Source organism: Ambystoma mexicanum, chromosome 1q (assembly GCF_040938575.1).
Source record: "Ambystoma mexicanum isolate Mex_15411 chromosome 1q, UKY_AmexF1_1, whole genome shotgun sequence".
Taxonomy (NCBI): Eukaryota; Metazoa; Chordata; class Amphibia; order Caudata; family Ambystomatidae; genus Ambystoma; species Ambystoma mexicanum.
Genome location: NC_090922.1, coordinates 1,148,124,086 through 1,148,151,199, shown reverse-complemented (window position 1 = coordinate 1,148,151,199; position 27,114 = coordinate 1,148,124,086). Strand labels below are relative to the sequence as shown.

Here is a 27,114-nt window from a genome sequence, read left to right as displayed (position 1 = left end):
TGCCTACGTTTCAAGCCGTCTTTTATAAACATAGACATATGTTACAAATGTCTATGTTTATAAAAGGCAGCTTGAATAGTACACAAACCATAGTAAGGTAAGCACACAAGTGTGCGTAACTTACTATGGTGTGTGCACTTTCAAGCCACCTTTTATAAACATAGAAATATGTAACATTGCTATGAATATAAAAGAAGGCTTGAAAAATACACAAACCATAGTAGTACGCAAACAAATATATAAATGCTCAAATACATTTATATATTTGTTTGCGCACCTTACTATGATTTGTGCACTTTTAGGCCACGCCCACAATGGAGGCCACGCCTCCAAACGAGGGCCCCCCCTCAATTTCTTACCCCACTTAAAGCACTGACTATAGCCCAATGCATTCCTATGGGTAAATCTCCCTCCTAGGTGCATCTGCATGTTGGCATATATAACATTAGTAATCGCTGTAGAATACACATCAATGTTCTAAACACACCTAGGAGGGAGATTTCATTTTCCCCGTAGGCATGCATTGGGGCAAGAATTATTTTAGGCGTGAGAACATAAAAAGTAGTGATACAGCGGGAGGGTTGGCAATGGCATTTATGGCTGTAAAGAGCAGGCAGGGTTTTTTGCCTGTCCTCCAATGGTTCTTTAGAACTAGGGTGACCAGACGTCCGGGTTTTCCCGGTCCCGGGAGTTTTTTCATTTTTGAAACCCCGTCCGGGTTTTGCATGTTTGGGGGGCTACGGTAATTAAAACAGTAATTATTTTTCACAACACTTTCAGAATTTTGAAGTTAGACTCGAACCCCCAACCTCTCAGTTACAGACTGTGCCACAGTGACTGGCGTGGAAATTGTTGTACAGCAAGCCAAGTAATATCAATTATAGCTCAAGCTCGTTTTGAATTAACATGCCACAATTCAAACACAAAACTGCACAAATTAGATTATATACAGTTTATAGAAAGGAGAAGTGCTGGAAATATGGTTGGGGTAGTTGGGGCGTGGTGGGGGAAGAGCAGTAATTGTTGGGCTGCGATGGGGTAGTCCCTCTTTTATGTTGTTGGCCGTCCCGGTTTTTTGTTTTGAAAATCTGGTCACCCTATGTAGAACAGTAAAGTCAACATAAGCCAACGTTTAGAGGGGAGCGGTGGGATAAAGAAAAATGTTCCCAATGGTCATTTGCTAAATAAATAAAGCACCGCGCCGAACAAAGGGCCCTAGGAAGTTTCGTCACTCTCTTCTCGGGGATGTTTACATTTCCCACCTGGCATACTGACAGTTTGATTGACATACCCGCCCTAACTCGTGTCACTTCCGTGCCGGCTCCTAGAGAGAGAAAGCCAATATGAAGGCTCGCTCGTTAAACAAATAGGAGCCGCCTTTGAGTCGTGCCACCATTGGGAGCCGATTGCGAGTCATGCCATGAGGACAACTATCCGACACTGCGTAGTGTTCGCGAGTTACCCTAAAATGTCACGCAGGTCACGTGATAAGGTTGTGCGCAGGGACACGTTTCTTGGGTCCGTTTCTCAGATAGGAAGTAACCACTGCCCTACCAAATACAATTGTGGCAGTGCAGAGAGCCATGGAAGAATCCGTGCGGCAGGGGTCTTGTTCTGTAAGAAAAAGCAGGACGCTACTGGTTCGGCACCTCCCCTCAGAGTTAACATACGAAGACAAGGAAGAGCTGCTCAAGTATTTCGGTGCCCAGTCTGTTAGGGTATTCTCAGATAAAGGACGGCTGGTATGTGAATGCATTCGACGTAATTTTGTTACCGTCTAACTAGATCCACGTAGTGCTCTTTTCCCTGGTTCGATTCTGGAGTACATCTACCTAGCAGCTTCAGGTGTCTCGGAGGACACCTTGGCTTGTGTTCATGGATTAGTCATTTTTGTTTTTCCCGTTACAAGTATGCAGCAAGTCACCGCATGCTAAGGGATAAACAAAGATGATTTTAAATTGATAAAGAGGGCCCCTTAGCAGCTGTGATTAGGCCAGCCCTTCTTCCATCAACACTTTACCAAGGGTGCATAAAGGCAAGGACTACTCTGGATTTGGCAGCAACTACGCTATCGCCATGTAGACCGGTTGAATCAATTCAAGTGAGCATCAGAAGAAGCATGGCGCAATTTCCTTGAGAACCTATGAGATGATGGGACTATACAGAGCTGAAGAAATCCACAGAGAGATGGGGCATTATACATGACGCATTGCCAAGAACAGCAGGGTATTTTATGTGCAGGGCAACGGTGGTCTCCGCCGAATTGAACCTTTCGCGTAACTGCTTGCAGCACTGTGATCTATAGGCTAGTGATTATTTACACTTGGCGTGTTAGAATTTGCGTGCTTTGTGTATGTGGAGAACTGAGGACCATGATTTATCTTATGCCTATAGCTAGCGTCTTGCAACTGTCTTTAACCCTGCACGATTTGTTGTTTTGAAATCTTGAGATTGTAGAACTGTAGACGTAACACATGTCACATTTAGTCAGCTATATGTGCCCTAAATGCAAATTACATGTCTGCGGTTTTGTCATTTGCTGATCTAGTGATGTTTGACAATTGACATAGGGCAGTGATCAGCCCATGATTTCAAGAGGCAGTGTGTTTTCACTTTTACTGGGCTTCATCTTGCAACTCTCAGCATGCTTCACCAGCTCTTTATTCTGAATAGTTTCTGCTCAAGGAGTACCATTTGAGGTGCTTCCCACTTCCAGATTCGCTGCAATCAGGGCAGTTTCTAGTCCACTTGGTGACCAGGGCGAAACACTAGGAATGCGCTGCACCACCGCCACCCTGCGTGCCTCTCCCAAACTACACCGTTAAGTAACTCCTACCCAAAGTCAATAAATCACTGCTAAACAAATCGGTTTTATGACATCATGATTCATGAACTTTGCAGTAACTGCTCGGACAAAGCAGAGTACACAAACAGTATATACTACTTCAATTTTTAGTCTAAGTTAAGGGACCTTCCTTGACTTTGCTTCTGTGAAGCATTTATTGCTGCTGCATAATCAATGTTTTCAATAAGTTCACTCTCAATTTAACATATTGCAAGGGCTGATAACCTTTCCTCAGCCATTGTGCAGCGCAAGTATGTCTTTATCAGTTTCAATTTACTGAAGCTCCTCTCACCACTTGCCACTGTAATTGGAATTGTTAGTAAAATCCTCATGGCAACCCACACATTTGAAAACCACCAATGTGTTTTTGTATGATGAATATGCTGCAAAATCTCAAGGGGCGTAATGGAACTCTATGAAGCGATGGCTAGATGTGTCTCAGTTCCTCACCCAACTGGGAACCATCTATATCAGATTCTGTGGCCCTATCACCACCCTTTGCTAACAATTGCTCCAGGTGCTTGCACAGTTGTATTAGTTCTTCTTTTCCAAGCAAGAGCTTTATCTTGTACATGAAACCCCAGCTTGTATTGTGCGGAGACAAGTGGGGAAAATTGCCTTTCAAGCGAAGTAGTTGAAGCGTCAACCAGGGTATAAAATATAGTTACTTTAAAACGTTTTTCATTCTCAGGGGTCTTGTCTTGAGTCTCGAACGCAAACATTTTTTCTTTTTTTCGTATGCAGTTTAGTTGCCTTAAAAGTGGGGTCATGTTAGGAACGATAACTTATTATATTTCATTCATTCTCATGCTTACCATTAATTGCCACACTATACAAATTTATGTATTTCTTATCCTGTAAATAGCTCTTATGATGATTAGTCCTTGCTAGTAGTGTTTGTTATGATCATGGCAACCATCAGAATGTGCAGGAGAAAATAAGCAGTTGCTGATGAGAAGGGAGCAGCTGATGCCTCCTAGCTGCGGGTCGTTTCTATACATATGATCTTAATAAAAGGATTAGATCATTTACATGCATCGTGTCTGGAACTTCATTTCTTAACAATTGGTGAAGAGGATTAAAAGGATTGTAGGAGACGACCCCCGGCTAGTAATACAGTGTCTTCCCAGAGCAAGAGGCACTTGCAAGAAGGCAGTCTGCAGTCTGAGGAAAGGACGTCCATGCCCAGTGGTTGGAGATCAGCAGGAAGAGGAAAAAGTTGGAACACAGATGTGGATGTTGTTAAGGATATTGCGCCCTGCAACATTAGATGATTGGTGTTTGGGAACAACCATGGACTGGGCAGATGAGTGAATATTGAGTCAAGCAACTGTCTTTGAAGACATTCATGAACTTTGAAATTGTTTCCCTGTGATCATTGCTGGCTACAGTAAGGAATTGGGACCACAACTTAGTTGGGGCACAGCAAGCCCAAGTGCCTTACGTTGAAAGTTCAGCATTGGTGAGTTAGCAGAATACTGCTCAGCTTGTTTGTCTGTGGATGGAAAAGATTTTCAGTATGCTATACTCACAATTTGTGACTGGGCAGTGAGTGGTAGCACATTAATTTCCTTCTGATACATTATACTTAGCAACATTATTTGGAATGCATGGATTGGCTTACAATTTTCACCTGAAATAGGTCATACCACACAACTAAAGTACAAAACTGGGACAGGGCAACCAACATAAAAGTAGGACTAACTCTTGAAAGTGGCTGTGAAGGCACTACACTTCTGTAGTGTTTGGAGGAGAAGGGAGTATTAAGTGTTACTGTTCAAAGAAACACATAGTGTTTGTTTGCAATAAATGAATTATAATATCTTAAGTTGTAAAGTGCAGCATTTCTTTCTGTGCGAGTGCATTCCTGTCTGCCAGCTAAGAAGACCTAATACAGAAAACCGGGACCACTGCAGTTTCCAATGGGAACATAACCTTGGGACAGATCATACAGCTTACTGTACTTTCTGCAGTCAGCCAGAGGATGGCTGTCCTTTGGGGAAAGCGTACCTTTGAAAGACTGCCTGATCTGCATCATAGTCGTTCTAGGCTAGCAAAACACAGCAGGGCCTGTTTTTATTTTGCCTAAACGTAACCACATCCGAGAGATGTTTCCAATTCAACCACCATGCCTATGCTGTCATTTCCCCCATTGTTTAATTCTGGGTACGGCTTGTTTTGGCAGACGAGGGAAAGGGAAAGGAGGCTCGTCACACAATTTGGTGTAGTGCAGAAAGCAGGATTTGAACTCAGATTTCCTGTTTCCAGTGTCAGAAATGTAGCTAATGCACCATTTGCACTTCTGGATATGTAGATTTAATTATGTGGTTGTTTTCACCATGGCAAAGATATATCGTAAATGAAGGTTCTCCTTATATGAGATTGGTGCCTGCAAAATATTTTATTTCAAAATGTTAATTGTTTGAATATTGTGTAAGGTTTCTCACAAACTGGACATTCTGGGGGGTCTTCATCTTCTTTTGTAGAATACGCCAAAGTCAAAACGGGCATTTAAGGGGAAACAATATTTGTAAATAATTTCCAGTGAGTGGACGGACATGTCATAAAGTCCAAGAAACATATCTTAGGATGGTGAATGGTTTTGCTGTGTAAAGGTGTTTGCAGTGTTGGATATAGAGCATAACATCTTTCCACTGCTCTTCTGATGACATATCATGAACTTTAAATTATAACTGAAGGAGGAAATTGCATTCAACATTTCCCTTCTAACAGACCATAAGAGTCAACTGCTTATTGCTCACCCCCTTATTTGTGGAAAGTGGTAAGAGGGACATTTCAGGACTGCCTAGTAATTTACTTTTTTTTTTAATGGCAGGGCCAGTTCCGGGCTTCTGTAAAGTGCCCGATATCAGCTTGATTTAAACCCCCCTTTCGAGCCAGCGCCGGGCTGTTGCTGTTGTGGCTTCAGCCGATTGTTCATGCTTGCTTTGCAGTGATCGCAGGGAGGGGGCTAATTTAGGCAGGTTTTATAGAATGGATCCCTGTGGCTTCGCTCCACACTGAAATATTGTCCCAGTCTCAATTACCTAAACACGGTGCAGCCCGAGTAGCCGGCGCCAGGCAGAAAATGTGAATGGGGGAATCCGAGGAGTCCATGGGGAGCGAGGCCAGGGCCGAGCTTCAATTACAGATAACTCCCAATCTTTAGATCTTGGCCTCGCTCGCTAGTAAACACTGTCTTGTTTAGGGCAGAGGCAAAAACCCTAACTCACTTGTGAAAGAGCAACAGATGAAGGAAAGTCCCGTAGCTGGAACAAAAAATTAATTATGTTTTGTTTGATAGCAGGTCACTGTGGGTGTTAAAATGCCTTGCCTTGCTTCACAGCACCCATATACAGTAAACACAGAATGCCGAACGCCATGTACATAGTTCTGCACACAAACAAGTCAGAGATGCAATGCCGTTTTCTTTCTTCGTGCAGGGTCCGAGAAGCCAGGAACACTTAAAGCAGGCGTCTTTATTCTTCTGTTGTGTTATATTCCTGCACAATTGCAAAGTTGGAACACCACCAGGAAAGACGACCTTTTATGCCACCCACCCCAAGAGGCACAAAAGTTCTCAGAACCTCTGACTTCCGTAATGTCACATAGTACTTGACTGCCAGTCAGAAGAGGAGGCAGCAGCACCTGCTATGGCTACTGTGCTGCGGCTACTCTCCCCACGGCAATCGTGACCCACAAACTGCGAAATTGCGCCCTCCAGGGACCGGGGGGATTGCACCCTGGGCTAGACACCAGCTTTGCCCGGGCCAAGAAACGGACCTGGCTGCAACTGTTACTTTGTTTCTGCCACCATTGAGCATGTATCTATGGCAGTGGCTTGCATCGCATGGAAGGAGAAGTTGGTTGTTGCTTGAAGTCTCCCCCCAACCCCCATTGTCTCCAGTAGAGGAGCAAGGTCTGCCTACCCTCCTCTATCGCAGGCAAGCTATCTGAACGTCCCTAAGGAGAGATTGGGCTTTGCAAGCTGTGTGTTCCTGCCATTATGAGTAATAAAGGCACGCCCCTTAATGCTCTCATCAGATCAAATAGAACCCACTAGGGGGGGAAAAATGCCCAAGTCCATCTTTTAAGGATAACACGTTTTAATCTTGCACACAGATTAGAGCAACAGCCAAGAACTCTGCTGCTAAGAACATTCTGCCAAAAAAAAAGGGTACAAACAGAGGCTTAAGAGAATACACATCGTCATCGTGACGCAATACATACAGTAAAAACCTGTGCACCTGGTTGGTGTGCACCCATACAGGATCCGCCTGCCCCATAAGGGATGCCAGGTCATTGGTTCCAGCCCGTTCGTCTTCCATCAAGTGGGTCCTGCAGACCTTATCTTCTCACTGACGAAGGTCAAAGAAAAAAATTCACTACACTCCTAACACAATGTTACTTTGTCATTATACTGTGGACCTGGTAGGCTTTAAGACTGGCACAAAGGAGGTTGTGGGGCACTCTAACCTCCATAGACACATTTCACTCACTCCCTCCTGCGCCATCCAGCTCCAAGGTCTCCACCCTCGTTTTGAACTATAATGTATCCCTCCCAGCACCTTGCAATACAAATCATATAATTGTAGCTCAGACATGCAATGTCCATCCTCTTTGAACACTTCAGGACTTGTTACTTTGGGGTTGGTGATCAAAGGGTGCCATGGAATTCGGAGATCTTGAAGTTTAGTCAGTTTATATCGGCTATAATTTGTGGTCGCCTGGGGATGGGCCGGGTCATGCTTTGGCCAGTGTGAGGTAACATGCACACCAGGCACCGGACAACGATCGTGGTCTTGTAGGGCACATTCCTTGCGGATAGAAAAACATATTTGCAACTCCGTTGGAACAATGAATGAGCTTTATGGCGGTTGAGCGTGTGGGTTGTCCTCATGGGAGTTCGGGCATGGCTGGAGATTTCCCTCGTCTCTCAATTAGGGCCTAGTGCATGAAATGCTGCATTTGCGCGCAGGCCTTGTCTCCAAACTATGGTTGCTAACATCTACACAGAATGAACTAACCTCTATACAAAAAATGTCTGTCTTGCTCGTGTCTTGGGCAACACTATTTTATTTTTTTGCATTTTTAAAGCGCTCCCACAGCCTGGGGGCATTGAGGCGCTGTTACAGATTTTTTTTGGTCTTATTTGCATATTTATAACACGCTTAAATACCCAGAGGTTTCTAAGCGCGGACCCGGGGATTGAACCTGTATTGCTTTGTGTCTTCTTGCTTCCAAGGCGAGCATGTTGCCGCTGAGCTATCCTCCCGGGATCACTATGCGGGTTGATTATTTTTGGGGTCCTACCACAGTCCCCCCTACCACCTAGCATGTCATAGTGCTTTAAATGCAGCTTGCCTTATTCTAAAGTGCTTGGGTGTGGTCGGACGGGGTTGCCCCCTTCCCAACAGAAAGTTATATGAAATTTGGGCTTTTGAGTCTGGATTTCACTCCTTTGTACACATTATTTGCTGGCACATCCTCATTGAATTATTTTGTACCCATTTATCGCTGGTATGCCACCCCACCCCCATTGAGTCTACTCCCAGCCGTCTGACAAATGAAAGCAGTATGGCGTCAATCTTTCGAGTATCTGGGAATTCCTCAAACATTTATACCTGGGCATTTTGAGCCAGTAGTTCAGCACATCATCTTCTCAGGATTCTTTTGTTCTGAAGAATGTTCTTCAGCCTGTGTTGTACTGGTAGTCCCACTGTCAGTGTGGCCATGTATCAATGTAGGCGTTTCTTCCCAGCACTGGCATGTCTGTTGTTGGTTGCTCTACCATCCCCAGGTTTGAATGAAGGTACGTAACAAATACCCGCAAAAAATGAAAACGTAGTAGCACAGGAAGAAACTACCTTTACTACTCCCTAATTGGAAGAAGTAAACATGCATCTTTTACTATGCATGAACTAGGTGTCAATAAATAAAAGAACAAATCATGGTTTTCCAGTTAAAACATATTTTTAGACACTTTTAAAATACTCACATTGGCAATTGAACTTACATGTGTACTCCCTATCATTTTACTACCAATTTTAAACCAATAGGATTTTGAAGTGGGAGTATTCTACTGCCTATCTAAAGCACTGATACTCATATTGACTGTTATTTCTCAAATTGGTCTTCAGAAAGTGTTTATAGGGGGCTTTGCAGTGGACCACAAAGAGGGTGGTGGAACCATTGGTACGGTACCTGCCAGAATCTTGTCTCCTGAGACTGGATTGGTGTCTGTCAACCACTCTTCAACCTCCCATTGTGACCGTGAGATCTGGATTTCGAGTGCTCTTGTTCATATTGCCTTTATCTTCCGTGTCTTGCTATCTTGGACAACCCATTAGCTACAAGCCCTGTCACATGCCTCTTCATTTTTTGTTATCTGTGCATCCTGCACCTCTTAGTTTAAACTTCCTCGTTGACGATTGATCTGGTTTTCTGAGTCTCAATATGTATATGTGTTCTTGGTGATGAAAACAGAGGATTTTCTGTGGGATTCTGTATTATGCTTGTTGCAGCAACTCATCCAAGCTTGTGGTGTATTTTAAATTTTTGCCTGGGTTGAAGGAAGTGATGCTGGAGGAATAGTGGGTGGGGCTTAAACAATAGCTGAACATTGTTCTCATCGACCTATGCCTCTGTTGTCCTCCTTAATGATTGACTCTTCCTGAATGTTCAATCTTTTTTGCTGTAATGAGAGAGTTACTGCAAAGAGACAGTAAGTGTAGGTGTTAAATATACATATCTGTGAGCGCACCATTGTCAGTTCCTGTCCCAAATGGTGTCTGGGCAAAACAGGTTGGTAGAGGGCTGCAGGACCTATTAGGCCTTCACCATATAGGACAGGAGCCAGGAAAGGAGACAACCATAACGATTAATTAATTAAAAGATAAGTAGGCAAAGCTACCTGCCTCAATGGGGAGTAACATCAATTTTTATATAGCGTTACAGACCCGCAGGTATCTAGGAGCTGAAATAACAGTTGACGGGGTTCGAAATTTAGGGGAGCTATTTAGCTCCTGCTTCTAGCACAGTAGAGCCTGAGTAGCTTGGCACCAACAGCTACAAGGAGCTACTGTTGGCTCCCCACGGCCAACTGCTGCCTTCCAAACATGTAAATGTGACATTAACTTAGAGTATTTTAGAATGTTAATAAATAACAATTGTAACACATCTAATACACATTTAAACACAATGGTTCATACAAAATGGACAAAAAGTGAGAGGAGCATCTCTGGTAGCTCCTGGCTTCCCTGTGGTAGCTCTTGCCTACTGGGTGATGACTGACACCCAGGAGCTTTCTTTAGCTCCTGCTTATTGAATCTCAATTTCGAACTCTGGTTGATTATCCCACTGTGACGTACTCCATTTATCAACCTCGGAAGGATGAAAGGTTGCGTTGGCTCTGCCGGGATTCAGCCATGCATGAGCAGGCTGCACACAGATGTCAGAATGATTGCTCAGCTGGCTGTGCTATCGGACCAGAATGCCTCCTTGTTTAGGACTGTGACAAGGAAGGTGGGAAATATGCGATGGGGACGTAATCATTGCTTGTGTTTTGAAATTCATATGGAAACTCAAGTGATGCTTCATGGAGGCATTCGGTAATGTTAACAGATATGCATGATTCATAAGGAGCTGTTGCTATCTTGACAAAACACGTTTTCTCAATAACTGAATGTCTCGCATAGCTATTTTTTGTTATTTGATTCAGAAATTCACATTTTGCTTTTTTGTTTTCCAGAAACGCACTGCTTTTGCAACATTCTCTAATGAAAATGCAGCTTCTAAGGTATGTAAGTGTTCAAATCGTTTCCAACTATGATTTGTGAACTGTGCTGTTTTTAGAGCTCAGTAGGAGCTTTTTTATTTAGTGAGTTTATTTCTTCTTGTAAGCAGTTGCGGTATGCTGTAGTTTTGTTATTGATCAGAAGTTATTGTTGACAAATAGGATTTCTTTACTCTTTACTCTGCGGTCTTTTTAACAACTCCCTGCATGCTCCTTCTTGCTTTTCAGTTAAGAATATAAACCAATGGAATCAATGTTAACGACCTGGGGCAGGGAAGCTGCACAGAAGATGCTGCCGGGACGGGACGGAAGTGGTGTACGTTATCTTGACTTCCACCCTTGACCCCAAAGTGTGTCCAGAGGATACACAGGGAAAAGGATCCATGGATCTGCAGTGTAGTTGGGAGTTTGTGCAGTGCTTTTCAGGGAATGTCACTGAATGAGCCGCTGGTCACTACCAAAGCTTGCCGTCGGAGTGGGCAAGGGGCCTGTAACGAAAATCAATGCAGTGGCAAGGGTGGGTTTTAGGGCAAGTATGCTTCGGTGACCTGGATAGTTCACAGCCATGTCCGCGTAGACCTCTTTGCGAGGTATACTGGTGCATGCAGACGAGAACAGCACTGTTTTCTCCACCCTCTGAGAGTTGGTGATTGAGGGTTGGAGAAATGACATGCCTTGGGGAAGAGGTGCTTGTGGTAAGTGTCTTTTGAGTGGTGGATGGACAGTGACCCAAGCTTGGGTTTCCCATACTATACTGTCGCTTCATAGCTACCTGACCACCTTATTAGCACTACTAAAGCACCCACAACCATTCTGGGCTTGCCTAGACAAACATCTAAGCCACTGTTGTAAGATCCTACTTTGTACTGAATGCCTTTCACAGGCTTCTCATCTTGGAGATTGTGAGGAATCTGTGCAGGTCTTCCCAAACGCCACGGTCGCCACAGTATGTTGGCTTCTTCTGAGGTACTGTAGTGGTTATCTCTTCCCAAGGTTGGGGGGGGGCGTGGCAAACTAGCCATGGAGTAGGACGTCTTTCTGGGTAGCTCCTGGTGATCCGTAACTGATCCTTGCAAAATACATGCATAATGCGGCCTGAACACCCTGTCATCAAAGGCGAGAGCGTCAGAAGGTGAACTGCAGGGAACCTGAAAACAGCAGGCGCGGGATGCCAAGGGATCCGAAGATATTCGTGCCTGGAGGCTGTGGCATAAACAAGAACAAAAGGAACAAAATAGCGGACCCGGACTTCAGAGAGCCCATCCGCAACATTGTATGAAACGGAAAGCTTTGCCCAAACCAGCTGGGAAGCATTGTGCCCCGGGCACACAGAGGCACAGACACCAAGGTAAACGCTCTGTGCCGGCAGCAGAGGGAGCAAAGTGTGGACTGTAGCAGTGGCGGCCCCGAAGAACAGGGGCCGCGGAGGAGAGCTGCCACAGGAGCCCGTCACGGACCAAGGGCCCGGCTGAGGAGGGGGCGCGACGTGGAAACCCCTTGCTATGGGCATCGGAGCACACACGCACAAACAGACCCACAAATATATTAAAGAAAATGGAGGAACACTATAGAGAGGGGTGCCCCGAATATATGGGCAGTGTGTACACCCCTGGGGGGACAATGTCGCACAGATGGTGTATTCAAGCCTGTGAAGAACGATCAGGCACTGCGTGAGCCCTGGACGGGGAATGTCTGCTTCAGCTGATGGTGAAACTGACATGGTATTCGGCCGAACGGACCCGACCTGTAGGGATACTCTGCAATAGCACGACACCGGGCTGCATTGGCAAAAAGGCACTGAAGCAATTAAACAGGGAAGGAGGGCATGACTGGATTTGTGGAGCGCTGCTGATGGACTAGGGCGTGCCGGGGAGGAGGCTGGCAGGGCTTTTGAGGTCCTGAGGCCCCCATGCTTGGGTAGGGCCCTGGATATCATAAGGGAGTGTGCGCCCCCCGGCCCCCTACTTGTGGATCATAAGAGGTCGGCGGACCCCCGACATAGGGCTGCGGCACCATGTCTAATAAGCCTCTCCGACAAAAAGTGAAGCAACCTATGCTGGATGAATTTGCCAGAACACCGCCGGGCCCGGAAAGTGCCAAGAGCAAAGATAAGCCCCCCGCAAGTAGCATGGCAGCTGCGGGTACGAATCAGGAGGTCCTGGCTGCGATTGCGAACCTGAAAGCAGACTTGAAAGCGGCCTGGGAGGCCAAGCTTGAAATAGTGGTGTCCGAATTGAAAGCAGCGTTGGACCTTAAGGTCGGAGAAGTGCAGGAGGAGGTGAATCTACTCCGACAAGATGTAAGGTCCCTGGCGGAGCGCACAGAGAGCCTGGAGAAAGAGGGGAGTTCGAACACAGCGGACTGTGCCTCACACAAGTTGGAACTGCATGCCCTGGTGCAAAGAGTGGGTAACATGGAGAGTAGGGCGGAGGAAGCGGAAGGACGCGCCCGGAGGAACAACATCCGCATCGTTGGTATACCGGAGGGAACCGAAGGCCACAACCCCACAGAGTTTGTCGAAAACATGTTGCTACAGGAGATAACCGGAGGAGCTCTGTCTCAAGGATTTGCCGTGGAACGGGCACATAGGGCTCTGACGAGGAGGCCGTCGCCAGGCAATCCGCCTAGGCCAGTTATCGCCAAGATCCTTAACTATCGGGACCGGGAGAGGATTCTGGAATACTTTCGCAAAGGTGGAACAATCAAGCGCGGGGAGGCAAACATAACAGCCTACCCGGACTATACCCTGATGGTGCAGCGGAGCCGAATGAACTTTGGAGCTGTTAAGAGGAGACTGAGGGAAGCGGGCCAGAAATACATGCTACTTTACCCGGCGAAATTGAAGGTCTTTCATAAAAACAGAATTTTATTTTTTGACACTCCGGAGGATGCTATGGGATGGCTCGACACGCAGGGTTGCCCCCAGGAATCCGACATCCAGACGCAAGGAGGAGGCGGTCGAGATAAGTAAAGAATAAAGGAGTGCATTGGAAGATGGTGACGCTTGAGACCATGGGACCTGAACCCCCATTTAGTATTAGTATTAATAGTTAAGCGGCCATTAGGGCGACTACACCCCACTGAGCTCTGAGCGTATTGGTTAGGGCTATATGTGGGGGTGCCTGTGATCCAGGGATGGAGCTGGGCAACAGTTGAAGAGGGAGTTGTTGGGGAAGGGATGGGCAGGGGGAGGGGAGGGAGGAGGGGAGTTCGAGGTGTACATAGTTTTAGTTAGCTCAGTTGGGGTGTGTAAGTTTAAATATGAGCCTTTGTGGAAGTACTATTATTGAGAGTCTGTTTGGTGTGGGGGGAGGGCTGCGCGGAGAAAGGAAGGGGAACCATTGACAGACCATGGGAGACCTTTAGATATTAACATGGAATGTTAGAGGGCTCATCAGTTACTTGAAGCGTAATAAGGTTATGTTGTACTTGAGACGACAGAAGATAGACATCGCCTTGTTGCAGGAGACACATCTGACAGGCGAGAAGATGGAGTTGGTGGGGAGGAAATAGAAAGGGATAGTGGTGGGTTCATCGTACTCTGCCTACGCAAGGGGAGTGCTTGTCTGGGTGGCGCCGCATGTCCCATTTAAGTTAACTGAAGAAATTGTGGAAGCAGATGGGAGGCTGGTTATGGTTAGGGGGCTGTTAGAGAACAAAGAAGTATGCATAGTGAATACATACGCCCCTAATCAGAACACGGCGGCATACTTTAGGACACTGTGTACCAAGTTGAGTGTGTGTGTGGGGGCTGCGGTGATTTGGGGAGGGGATTTCAATTGTGTCTTGAATCCAAGAGTAGACAGGTCGGATGGGGTGGCGGCCAGGCCCAGCCCAGCAGCTAAAGGGTTACAGACGATTCTAGCAGATTTTGGCTTGGTAGATGTGTGGAGAGTGAAACACCCTGATGGGAGGCAGTACTCGCACTATTCGGCCCCACATCAGCTACACACAAGGCTTGATTATATCTTTGCCACTCCGGACGTGGTTGCTGAGAGTAGTCATATAGATTACAAAGCGAGGGTTCTCTCGGATCACTCGCCCCTGGTTCTCGGGTGGCAATATTGCCCCCCTAGGGCGCGAATACCGACCTGTAATTTAAACTACAAGAAATATATAGAAGGGCAACATGCGGGAGGAGTTAAAACGGGCCGGCTTTTAGCGTGGTTGTATAAGAGCGAGGCCCCTAGGTCCCCGATTCGAACTGTAACCAGTGAAGAGGGTGAGACGGTGGACACTCAGGAAGGAGTGAATAGGGCATTTGCGGAATACTATACGGCTTTATACGAGGGTGATGGGGGGGGGGAGCAGCCGAGAGGAGATTGATGAGGTATTGGAGGACATAGGTCTGCCCAAGGTGAGTGACGAGGAAAGGGAGGAGCTTGATGCACCGATCACTCTTGAGGAACTGAAAGAGACTGAGGCAGTTGCCCACCAGTAAGGCCCCGTGGGGAGATGGATTCCCTAGCGAATTCTATAAAATGTATGAGGAGGAGGTGCTCCCACCCATGCTAGATATGCTCAACGAGGCGTTTGAGGCGGGACGGTTGCCGGAGTCACTCAGGGAGGCGATCATTATACCGCTCCCCGAGCCCAATAAACCTGGACATAGTTGTGGCTCCTACAGGCCCCTGTCGATGTTGAATCAGGACAGCAAGGTCCTGACAGCTGTTTTGGCCAACAGAATGCGGAGAGTGATCGGTAAGCTAATTCACCCAGACCAAACGGGCTATGTCCCGAGTAGGAATATCACTCACAATCATAGAGGACTCCACCGAGTGGTTGAATGGGGGTCCAGTTATGACGGCGAAATGGCGATTGTGGCATTGGACGCAGTCAAAGCGTTTGATTCTGTGAAGTGGCCGTGGTTGCTGGCGGCCCTGCGAGGGTATGGTATGGGGCCAGGCTACATTAGATGGGCTGAAATGCTATATAGCGAACCGCTAGCCAGGGTCCGTACGGGTGCAGTGGTGTCGGAGAGATTGCAGCTGGGCAGAGGCACTCGGCAGGGGTGCCCATGGTCCCCGATGCTGTACATTCTGGCCCTGGAGCCCCTGGCAATATACCTCAGGCAACAATACGAGCCGATCGGCATCGAGGTGGGAGGGGAGAGTCATCTCATATCCTTGTACGCAGATGATCTGTTATTGTATCTAAAGTACCCGGAGGAGAATCTTCAGTATGTTTTGGAGGTGATGGAGCGGTATGCCAGGCTGTCCGGTATAGCGGTGAACCCTCAGAAATCTTGCCTATTCCCGCTAGGCAGGTACGTGGGAAGGCCTATAGAGAGGTTACCTGTGTTGCAGATTCCGTGGGCGGTGAGTTCCTTCCGCTACTTGGGGATAGATGTGTATCATTCAATTGAGGAAGAACACAGGCGCAACACTGAAATAGCCATAGAAAAAATCGGGAAGTGCATGAGGTTTTGGGAGAAGTTGCCCCTAGCGATGATGGGCCGAGGTGCTATGCTTAAAATGGTGGTCCTGCCTCGACTTTTACATTATTTCAACAATATCCCTTACATGATCACTAAGAAGTTTTTTGTTAAGCTGCACAGTATGTGCAGACACTTTTTGTGGCATGGCACCCGAAACAGAGTTGCATTATGGAAGCTGCAGAACTTCTATGAGAAAGGCGGTATTAAACTGCCTAATTTTGAGGCTTATTATGTAGCGGCACAATTGCAGTACGTGGCTAAGTGGCTCTCTGATGAGGAGACCCCCAAGCACAGGTTGTTCGGGAGGAACTGTGCTCCTTTTTACTTGCGGGAACTGATCTGGGTGGCAAGCTCGGACATGAGGGAGCACCCTAAGATGCTGTTGTTGGGATGGAACATGTGGCGCCGAGCCTGCCGAATGATGGGGAACCCTTTCCCGTGTGACCCGCAGATACCGCTGGGCGCACTGGCAAAGGGGGACAGGCAACTGCAAGTAATCATTAGGACTTACTGGGAATCGGTGGGTCTAGTCACCTTGGGAGATATTTGGCAGAATGGAGCTATTATGGAGTTGGAGGAACTTGGGGCAGCGTCGGGATTGCACGTAGGCCAATAAGTCACTTATCACAGGGTAGTACAGGAGATCCGGAGTAGGTGGCCTGAAACCATTTTGGCAGAGGAGCCGGACACCACCGTCGGGGTGATATACGATACATCAGAGGGTGGGCATGAGGTGTCCAGGTTGTACGAGATGTTGATGACTAAGATCGGGAAGGACCTGGTGCATTTGAGATCAGAATGGGAAACAGAGATGGGAGCCCCGATGGAGGATGGGATGTGGGAACGGGCCTTGGGATATCATAAGAAGGTGTCGAGAAATGCCAGGTTTAAACAACTACAGTTGTACATAACGCACAGGGCGTACATGACCCCTCAGAGAATATCAAGGTTCAGAAACGTTGGGCGCCAGGCTTGCCCTAAGTGTGACGAAGAGAATGCAGACATGATACACATGTTCTGGGCGTGCCCGGTAATTGAAGTCTATTGGGGTGAGGTGGCACAGAAACTAGCGAAGAAGGGGGTCACACTCATAATAGACTCGGCCTGGGCCTGCTTGCTGGGGGGTTATCCCAGAGCGCGGAAACGCAAACATGTTGGAAAATTGAAAGACTTGGCATATGTGCTCGCGAAACGAAGGATCGCTATGGGGTGGAAGGAGCGTCATGGGCCGCAAGTGGAGGTTTGGTGGAAGGACTTACAAAAATGGGCGCAGGCTGAAACAGTTGTGTGGCAGGAGGCTAGTAACTCAGGGGGTCGGGGGATGAGGAAATGGGCTCCCTCATGGCATGGAAACTGTTGATAGCTGAAATGTTTGGAGCAGTATCGGCCCCAGCAGAATCCGAAAGCAGCGACGCCCTGACACACGGACCAGACACCGAGGGCGAGGAACAAACAGGCTCATAAGGGGGGGGGGGGGGAGTGCAGTGTTTATGTTGTTAAATGTTTTTAATTATGTTCATTGTAATGTTGTTTGTTTGAATAAAATAAAAAAAATCTCTTCCCAAGGTTCATTGCGCAAACTCATCTGTCGGAACATGCCAGTTAAGTGTGTCTCGCAGCAGCCTAGAAAAGTTGACTTGCAACATTAGAAGTCCTCTTCCTTGAGTCTGCCCACTGTGGTTCTGAGAGAGACCTTGTCATTGGTGCTGCAGCTGCTGTCTTCATCTCACTGTTTGCCAGTTCTAGTCTGCTGGCTCAGTGATTCTTTATTCAATGTATTTAATTACTGAACCATCTGCCTTGATGAGTCAGAGGGTCTGCAAAAGGGGTCTGAACTCCTGGGAGAGTGTCATGGCATTGAGCAAGTCTAAGAGCACCTTTTTGGTCCACTGCTCTGCTGCAGCCCAAGCCCTTCTGGCTTCTGTGCCTCACACTCGAGGGAAGACTCCCACACCTGCCTTGCCCACCCCAGATTGTCCTGCGACACTTGGCTTTCCGACGCCTCTCCTTAATTCTCAGAAAAGTATTTGTGAGGAGAGTCTCATATCGGTTCCTCTACAGTACTGATGTGTCGAAGCCTGACACACATCTTCTCCAGTGGCAGCTGTCTTCAGAAATATTTTCAGGTCACCAGGGGGAGCATTGAGTCTCCGCTTTGGCAGAGCTTGGCACTACATATGACAACGGGGACAGTATATATAAAGAGTTAGTAGCATCCCCTGAATTAATTTCTTTCTTTCTCCATTCACGGCTCAGAAATGCCATGAACCTTTTCTTGTTTTATTTTCCCATGCATCATGCCCATTACCCTAAAGGTGGCCTTGATGCCCTGAAGAACACAATACAATACGGTGCACTGTGGTTCCAGCCAATGAATGCAACCAAAGGCCCTCTGCCCACCCTTGTGGCCCTCCCAATCTTTGAAGTCTCCCAACTTCAGAGCCTTCTTGCAAAAATACCAGTGTCTCTGAGACGGAGGAGGACGCCTTCCACACTCGGAATGGAAAAAGAAAAGGGGAAAAAGAAGCCCTGCAAGGGGTTTGCTCACCCAGAGATACATTGATGTGCCACTACTTATACGCCTCTGGGGAAAATATGCTGTCACTTCTATTCCAAGGATGTTTAGGACACTTCCAAGGAATCGCGACCTAAGGTATCATTCCCCACTAGCTCCTATATTCCAGAGACTGGTAGGCACTCGGGCGTCCAATGCTACACCCTTTAGCCCACAAGACTGCATACTTTTCTTTTTTTTTTAAATTAGAATTTTATAGCGATTGCCGGCTAAGAAATGAACAAAAGCAACCAGCATCACAATTAAAGGAATAAATAGTTGGGAGACAGCAAATTACTAGGTAAGAAGATGGGTTTTAAGACAAGTCTTGAAAAGAGAGTATGGAACACGGAACACGGAGAGTGGAAGAGTTCCAGTTTTTTGTGGCCAGAAGAGTAAAAGAACAGAATCGTGAGGAAGCACAAGGAGGACGAGGGACCGCGTTAAAGGAGGATCGGCAATTTAATGCCGGTACTATTAAGTGCTACAGAGATGTGGGTGAGAAATAATGTGCTTTCGCAAGCGCTGTCACCACCACTTGAGATATTTACTTAGTCATTTCTTGGTGCTGTAAACCGTACATTCATTGTGCAGTTGCAGTGCTCCAAGTGAAAAAGTTAGTGTGCAGTGAGGACAGGAGATGGTAACGGTGGGTATAGTGACTGTATCAGAGTAGTGGTATCGGGGCATTGTCTCCTGCAAAACCTCTACTCGATGGGTTTAGCAAAACCGGATGGTCCACTGCGTGAAAGGCTCAGGATAAATCTATTAAAGCCAGGAGTCCCGATTGGAGGTTGAACCACACTTTCTGCAGGCACTGTTGCCTACATGGAGATGAGTGTTCACATTCAGGATGGTCAAGCTGCTCTGAAGAAGATCTTTCAGTACTTCGTAGATCACTGACCTCCTTGCAGGAAAGTACTCATTGCTATCCTGTAAACACCAATGACTCCAATGTTGGTGAAGAACGAGTTTACTTGCGTTTAACGCCATTTTTCTTTACATTTATATTTTTTAAAAACATTTGGTCGTTTTCATCATACATCATATTGTGATTGTAAATGTAGGTTTTGGTTCACGGTTATCAATATACATTGTTATTTTAACATTGTGACAGTTGGAGGAAAAGTATCTGAAACCCAGGCGCTCACCCCCGACCCCCTTTCATACAGCTCTTCTTCCCTGCTCCCCCGAGCTTACACCCCCCTGGAATTAAATTCAGAAGCTGGTCATCCACCAGTCGCCCTATCCTGTCCCTCTGAATGGTTAGGATCTCCCTTCCCCGATAACCCCATCTTCACTGTCATGTAGTCTAAGGCAGTCTTAAATCCGAACAGACCTCAAGCTTGTCCCAGACTTCGTGCCATATGGTATGCCATGAGACTCTGTTCACTAGGGGTGGTCCAGCAATGATGCCACATCTTTCAGCCCGCACCCACTTATGCATTTGCCAATGCCAGTCACCCATTTTCTGCCCAGCCTGTTCCTTCCAAGCCATGGTGATCATCCAGTTTGAGAGCAAGGGCCCCAGTCCTAGCACTCTAGAGATGGCCCTACCCCGCCTTCCTTTCTTGATGGCCCCAACCCCAGTAGGCAGCGCTGCACCGTAAGCGGAGTCCTCATCTCAACCATCTCAAACATCTCTTCACAAACCCTTCCCAAAACCCTGTCACCCGATCACATCCCACCACATGTGGAAATATGTCCCTTTCGCACTCTTACACCTCCAACAGGTCGTCTCCGGCCCAGGGACCATTTTGACCATCCTCACCGGTGTGACATAATGCTGCCTTACAATAGTGCTTTGGACAAGTGCTGTTCACAGGACCAGCTGTTCTCCATTCCTTTTTCTTCAGCATCTGTGAAAACATTGCAAGCAAGCTGTGGTATGGACATTAAGATGAACTACTATGGACACTAGAGCACACCTTCACTTCTAAATTATTTTTAGGGATTAACCTTTATTTGTATATCTTTTTGCTTTACTCTGCGTGACTCTGTTCTCAACGGGTTTCATTCATACCTCTCAGGACACACTGTAGCCAAGTCCCTGAACGCTCACCAGAGAGAATACAACCCGCTATGGAAGAAAGGCCCAAGTCTATCTTGTAAGGATTACACGTTTTAATCTCATATGCAGACAAGTGCAACAGCAAAGAACTCTGCTGCTAAGAACGTTCTGCCAAAGAGAGGTACACGCAGAAACCTTTAAAGGTACACAGCGTCATAATGACGCAACAACGTTCAGTAAAAACCTGCGTGGCTGATTGGATGGACCCTATACATGTTCCACCTTTACCCATAAGCAGTGCTCCAGATAGGATTTTGGCGTGAGAGTATTTTACTTCCAAATTTTAGAATTTGAGAGTAAATCCAATTTCAAGGGAGTAAAATGATTTTCCTCATTCGCAATAGAATAATAACTGCATGACAAATATCCAATATGTGTGTAAAATTAAAACTATGTTCGAAAACCTTGGTGACAAAGAACTTGTAGGTGCGTACTACCCAGCTTCATATTCATAATATTTCAACACCAAAACTCTGTTTAGAACTACTACAGATGCCAGCTAGTTACATCATACATAAAGTCCCTTACTCTACCAGCATCACTTCTCTGCCTCTCTGACCAACTGTTGCTGCTTGGCACTACCTGCTTGACAGCCGCTCCATGTTTTTGCCCCATCTCTCCTTCCCTTTGCTGCTTGGTTTCCTCAGTCTCTCACAGATGCTCTGGCTCTCACTGTTAAATGTTGCTATGTCACGTTTTGCGGTCTATTGCCTCGTTACTGTCTTTCCCATCTATGCATTCTATTATTGCTTTTTCCCGCCTATATTTTGCTGTATCGGTTGATATAACTCCTCTTCCTCTTTCATGGCATTACTCTGGCTAAATGTATTTTTTTTGTTTCCTTTTGTGGTTGCTACTCCTTTTGATTATCTTTCTTGCCCTGCCTCTTATGTCATTGGGCTGGAATTCTCTAATCTTGCTTTTCTATTTCCAGCTCTCCCTGCCTGCTGTTGATTAGTTTTTTATCTTAGTCTCTAAATGACTCCTTTTGGGGGGTGGGGGGGAAGAAGTGTGTGTTTGTGTGTTTGTGTGTGTGTTCGCCTTCTTCAAGTATAGCCTCCCTCATGGATGTGCCGTATTTGAGACATTACAGGTATAGCAGCCCTGAGGGAAATGTGTCTTTTCGGAGTCATTGCAAGTATAGCAGCTCCCATGGGATGCACGTGTTCTACTTCTGAGCCATTGCAGGTATAGCAGCCCAGATGGAGGTGGGGGGGGGGGTGTATTCTGAGCTATCACAGATATAGCAGCCCTGATAAGAGGTGTGTGTTCTCCCTGATTAGGTGGTGTTCTGAGCCATTACTGGTATAGCATCCCTGATGAAATGTGTGTGTTCTGAATCACTGAACCTTTAGTAGTCTGTTTGATAAGTCGAAAGCTAAGTCTGTTCTGTTACAATTGAATGTTTTCTGCATCTTAAAGACATCCCGCTGATGCAGATGCATTAACTCACCTATTGACAAGATTTGAACTAATAGCTTACACAATGATCACTGCAGCAGGCTGTTGACTCTGAAAGGCACGTAGGGTTAGGGCACTGGCAGTTCCATGTAAGGTTTGCCTGAAATAATTGGCTTGTCAAAAGCTCAAAGTCTGTTTGGACTATCCTACATGCGAGTCAGGAGATTCATAATGAGGCTTTGAAATGTGCTAGATTTTTGGCAGTGGAACTCGGTAATCTGGCATGGGAGGGATTGAAGCATATGACAGCAATGCCATCTTCTCATACTGTCTGCCAATGTGTATCACATCAGCTCAGGAGCATGGTGGGGATGAGCTCAGACACTGTTCTTGCTCAGTATTTTAGCTCTCTGCAGAAAACACCAAGACATGGTGATGTGTCATTACAGCATTTCTGTTAAGAAATGCAGGTACCTTTCCAAAACATATCAGTCCTGCTAAGAAATTTGGACATGATGCAATCAGCCTGCTGTGAATAATTGGCATTGTGCCATGACCTGCTTATAGCAGCTCTGCTGATAAATTAGGCTACTTTGCCTGAATATATAGCAGCCCAGTTGATCGTTCATTGGTACAATCTGTGCCACCGCAAATATATACAGCACTGCTTTTATCAGTTTCCATTATACCTGCTTGCTTTGGACGGTCAGAAAGGGAGTTAAGTAAAGTTCAGACCACATGCCTAGCTATTCCTTATTCTCTAAGAAATCAAACTATGTACAGTGCCCTTTCATGAACGCGAATACATGCAATCTTAAGACAAAAAAAATACCTTCATATATAACACCAAAAGCTTTTCCTTCTCACAAATGACAAACTGCTTGCTGGGAGGCTCTCCTAAAACTTCAAGAAATTAAGAACCCTAAGCCATTGAATGCAGTTGATGTGCTTCTGTTATACAAAGAAAACGAAGTATGATGCCCATGTTGCTACAACTGCCTCTATTAAATCCAATTAAAATAGAGGAAAATTAAGCCGAAATGCAGCCCTCGTTTAAGACCATTTTCATTTTACACAATACTACATGTGTCCTAAAGCAACGTGAAAAGCATTTTCATGATTCAAAACGCTTTAATAACACTAACCTACACAATTGAAGCAGTTGAACAAAGTGAACAAAACACAAATTCCATTGTACATTACATAAGGTATTAACTTGATAGTTACTAACATTCTCATCTGTTAATGATCCTAACGGACCAGGACTCATCCCAGTTGCTTCTTTCAAGGAACTGTGTGGATTGCTAAAGTAAAGAGTGGATTTGCAAGCTGCTGCTGGCCAGGCTGTCGCCAGTGAGCTCCGTGATTTATGGGGGTGCTGCCATAAATAGCATGTGTAAGTGGTACGCCAGGAAGAATCAAAAGTGCCATATTGACAAGATTTCTGTGTGTAAAACGGCCTGATACGCAACATATATGGAGGGCTGCCCCTAAAGGATGCTGGTCTCCGTCCCTTCCGTCTGTCTACCATCACGTGGGTTCTGCAGGGCTCATATTCCTTTCACGTCGAAGGTCAGAAATCAAAATAATGATACTCCTACCATACAACTTATTTTATCACTCATACTGTGCACTTGGCAGGCCTTAAGACGGACACAAAGGAGGATCTGGGGCACTCTAACCTTCACACACACATTTCACTCACTACCCTCCGTGCCATCCGGCTCCAAGGTCTCCACCCTAGATTTGAACTATAATTTATCCCACCCAGCATCTCGCAATACAAATCACACGATTGTCGCTTCACCGATATGCCCTGTCCGTCCTCTTTGAAAATGTTTCAGATTTGTTGCTTTGGGGTTGGTGGTCATAGGGCACCTGGTGCCACTGAATTCTGGGATCTTAAGGTTTAGTCAGTTAATGGGCTTTAACTTGTGGTCGCCCTGGAATGGGCCGGGTCGTGCTTTGGCCAGTGTGAGATAACATGCACACCAGGTGCCGGTCTCTGATCGCGACCTTGTGGGGCACATTCCTCTTGGGTAAAAAAAACACATCTTTGCAACTCTGTTAGAACAGTGAATAGGCGTTGTGGCAGTTTGGGGTGTGGGATGTCCTCATGGGAGCCCAGGCATGTCTGGGAATTTCTCTTGTCTCACAATTTTGGGCCTAGTGCATGCAATTCCGCATTTACTGAGCAGGCTTCCCTTCTACCTATGGTTACTAATATCTACACAAAATTAGCAATGCTGCTTGCGATTTATGCTGTACTATGTGGATAGACTATATTTGGTTATATTGGAGTAAGGGCCTGTTAAACTGGGAGGTGTCCCTCTCACCGGCCCCGCTCCCCCTGGTCCATCATAGTGCTTCAAATGCATCTCGGCTCACTCGAAAGCGCCTGGGGGGTAGGGCAGGGCTACCCCTTATCAACAGCACCTTCTGTTTCCTGGACTGGTAACACCTCCTCCACTTCGCCCCTCTCATGGTGTCCCACAAGACTGTTCTTGGCCCTCTTCTTTTAAAAAAAATAAAAATAAAAAAATTGTTTTACTCTTTACACCTCTTCTCAGCGCTATTATCTTATCTGTTGGCTTCTCTTATCACTTCTACGCAGATGACTCGCTAATCTTTCTATCCTTCACCTCTGTTACTGACTCTCTTCACTGTTCCTTGACTGCCCGACTTCTTGCTATTCAGTCATGGATGTCATCTTGTTGGGAAGATATTTTTATGTTTCATCTTCTCTCTTAGTGAGACCCCTAGCACTTTTTGTTGGGCTTCTCAACTTTTTTCTTTCCATCCTAAATGAGGGGATCGTTTTTATTTGCTCTGACCTTTGGAACTCTCTCTGTGTTTTAGTGTGGAGTCTACTATCCATATTTCTTAAGGCATCTGTGTTTTACTTTTGCAGCAGACGGCACACTATGTGCAGTGTTGCTCAGAACTCTTTGGGGTTCTTTCTGTATCCTTACTAACTACAGTTCTTAAGGATAGATATACTTTGTATCCTTCCTAAAACGCTGTACTACGAGAGATTGGCACACACCACCTGATGTGGAATGCTAAGGGTATACCTAGTATCCCCCTTCTCTCTGCTCATGTTACTTTTTAGTCACATAGGCCACCTTATAGCTATGGCTTGTGGCAGTGGACATGTTCTACCAACTTTTGTTCTATTTTTCTTACCGCCGACTGTATTCACAGTCCCAGTTGTGCACAATAGGGTCACCTATATTTTAACATGGTGGCTCCTTTCTTTTTTTTCTTACCATTTCTATCGTGGTTATTTGTCAGCGTGTGTGTGTGTGTGTGTGTGTGTGTGTGTGTGTGTGTGTGTGTGTGTGTTCGTTCGTTCGTTCGTTCGTTCGTTCTCTCCTTTCGCGGGATCCCTTGGGTGTCCCCGCCTAGGCCTGAGTGCCTCAATGGAACCAGATCCCACAGGGGGAATGCGGGGGCTGGCTGTCCTGATTGGAGAGTCACCCGCCCCTTTCTGTAAATTGCTCAGAGATTTTGCAGAGGACTATGTTGTGAAACTGAATAAAAGGTGAGGTTCCTGAGGTGACAGGCAAGTCGACCACTGGAAACAGAAGTAATGGAAGCTGAGGATGACCGGAGACTCCTGCAGACCCTTCTCATCACTGTGAAGCAACTACTGCTGTCCTGACCCCAATTTCTACTCTACAGAGAAGCTCCATTTGGCTGGTGGGACCAACCAGCCCAGAGATGAACTACAAACTGAGCCATCTCCCGAGGTGCTGTGCCTTTCCAGAGCTGCAGATCGCCAATACCAGGAGACCGCCGACCCATTTTCAGTGCAACGTCTTTGCAAGGCCGAATCTGTCCAAGTGTTTGCTGAGCTCCAGGTGAACCTCCAGCGACACGATCCGCCTCATTTACATTCCCATCACCAAAGTGCTGGACTCCAGAATTGAAGTAGATCAACCAGGCAAATACGTCCCTTTGTTGGTACTCAGAAAAAGGTGCCAAAACCGCAGACTGAAGAGACCAAAGAAATCTATGCCAAGGGTCCTCTCTCGACACTGCTGCTGAGACATCGCATTCAGAGTCCTTCCTTTTGTCAACAGACTGAGGAATCGGGGGACCGGATCTGTCACTGCACCAAGGAGACTCCAGCCACAAGAATTTCTTCTAACCGAAGATACTGTGGGATGATATGTAGAACTTAACTCTGAACCAAGAAGTCGCTCCAGTGTAACTAGAGTGCGTGAAAAGGTGTCCTGAGTAGCCACCTCAGACCCAAGCTGCTGGCTTGTCTCTTTAGTGAGTACTTTTGCAGGTCTCCATCATTGTGTTAAATTGTCAAGTATTTTTTCTTAGAGACTGAAAGTATCCTGGGGAACATTTGCTATACTGCTGCTTCTTAATGCTTGAACTCCACTCTGACTTTTTCGTATTGTTAGGGATTTGACTTTAAAAGTGTTAGATGTCAGAAGAGCCTCAAGAACGTTACGCTCTGCTGTTGTGTGATTAACCAACCGTTTTCCTCCTGTGAAGACATCATGAGTCGGACACAGACAATGGGTTCAAGTTCTTTTTCCAAAGTTTTATTAACTCAAAAATGTAGGATCGAGTAATGCCTAACTTGCCAGGATAGTCTGCGCCAGTAAGTACAAAGCAAAAATCTGTCTGTGTCCAAAGCCTATACTTGCCATTACAACTAACTGCATACAATGTGTAGGGATGTCTGCATTAAAAGGAATAGTGTTCAAAATAAAATTCAGAGCTTCTTCTAGCTCTTGGCATGTAATCCGCATACCCTTCCCCAAGTTCAACTAGTTTATAAAGCACAGGGGTTCCCATCCCCACGATTTCAAATCTTCCAGCTTTTCAAAACAACACTGAACTTCAAAATCATATAAGATGCTGTCAAAACACAAGTTTCTTTGTGTGCTTTCAGTTGCTTTTCCATTCAGGGGCACTCGGTCTAGGCAGAGTTGTTGGACCATGCAGTTCACCCATTCACAGGTCACGCAACCAGTACCCCTTCTGT

The 27,114-nt window shown here is 46.2% G+C and overlaps 1 protein-coding gene across 3 annotated transcripts in view; it reads left to right on the top strand.

Moving 5' to 3' along the window:
* The first annotated feature begins 1,512 nt into the window (after positions 1-1,512).
* Positions 1,513-27,114, top strand: part of RNPC3 (RNA binding region (RNP1, RRM) containing 3) — a 393,936-nt gene continuing 368,334 nt past the window's right edge. For 2 of the 3 annotated variants that reach the window (XR_011290577.1, XM_069641891.1), the window contains exons 1-2: positions 1,529-1,742; positions 10,596-10,643. Coding sequence is in view for 2 of the 3 variants with exons in the window: in XM_069641891.1 (XP_069497992.1) it covers positions 1,584-1,742; positions 10,596-10,643 (207 nt within the window). In the remaining variant the exon portion in view is untranslated. Of the gene's footprint in view, positions 1,743-10,595; positions 10,644-27,114 lie in introns of all 3 variants that reach the window. The other variant, XM_069641890.1, reaches the window with a different exon arrangement.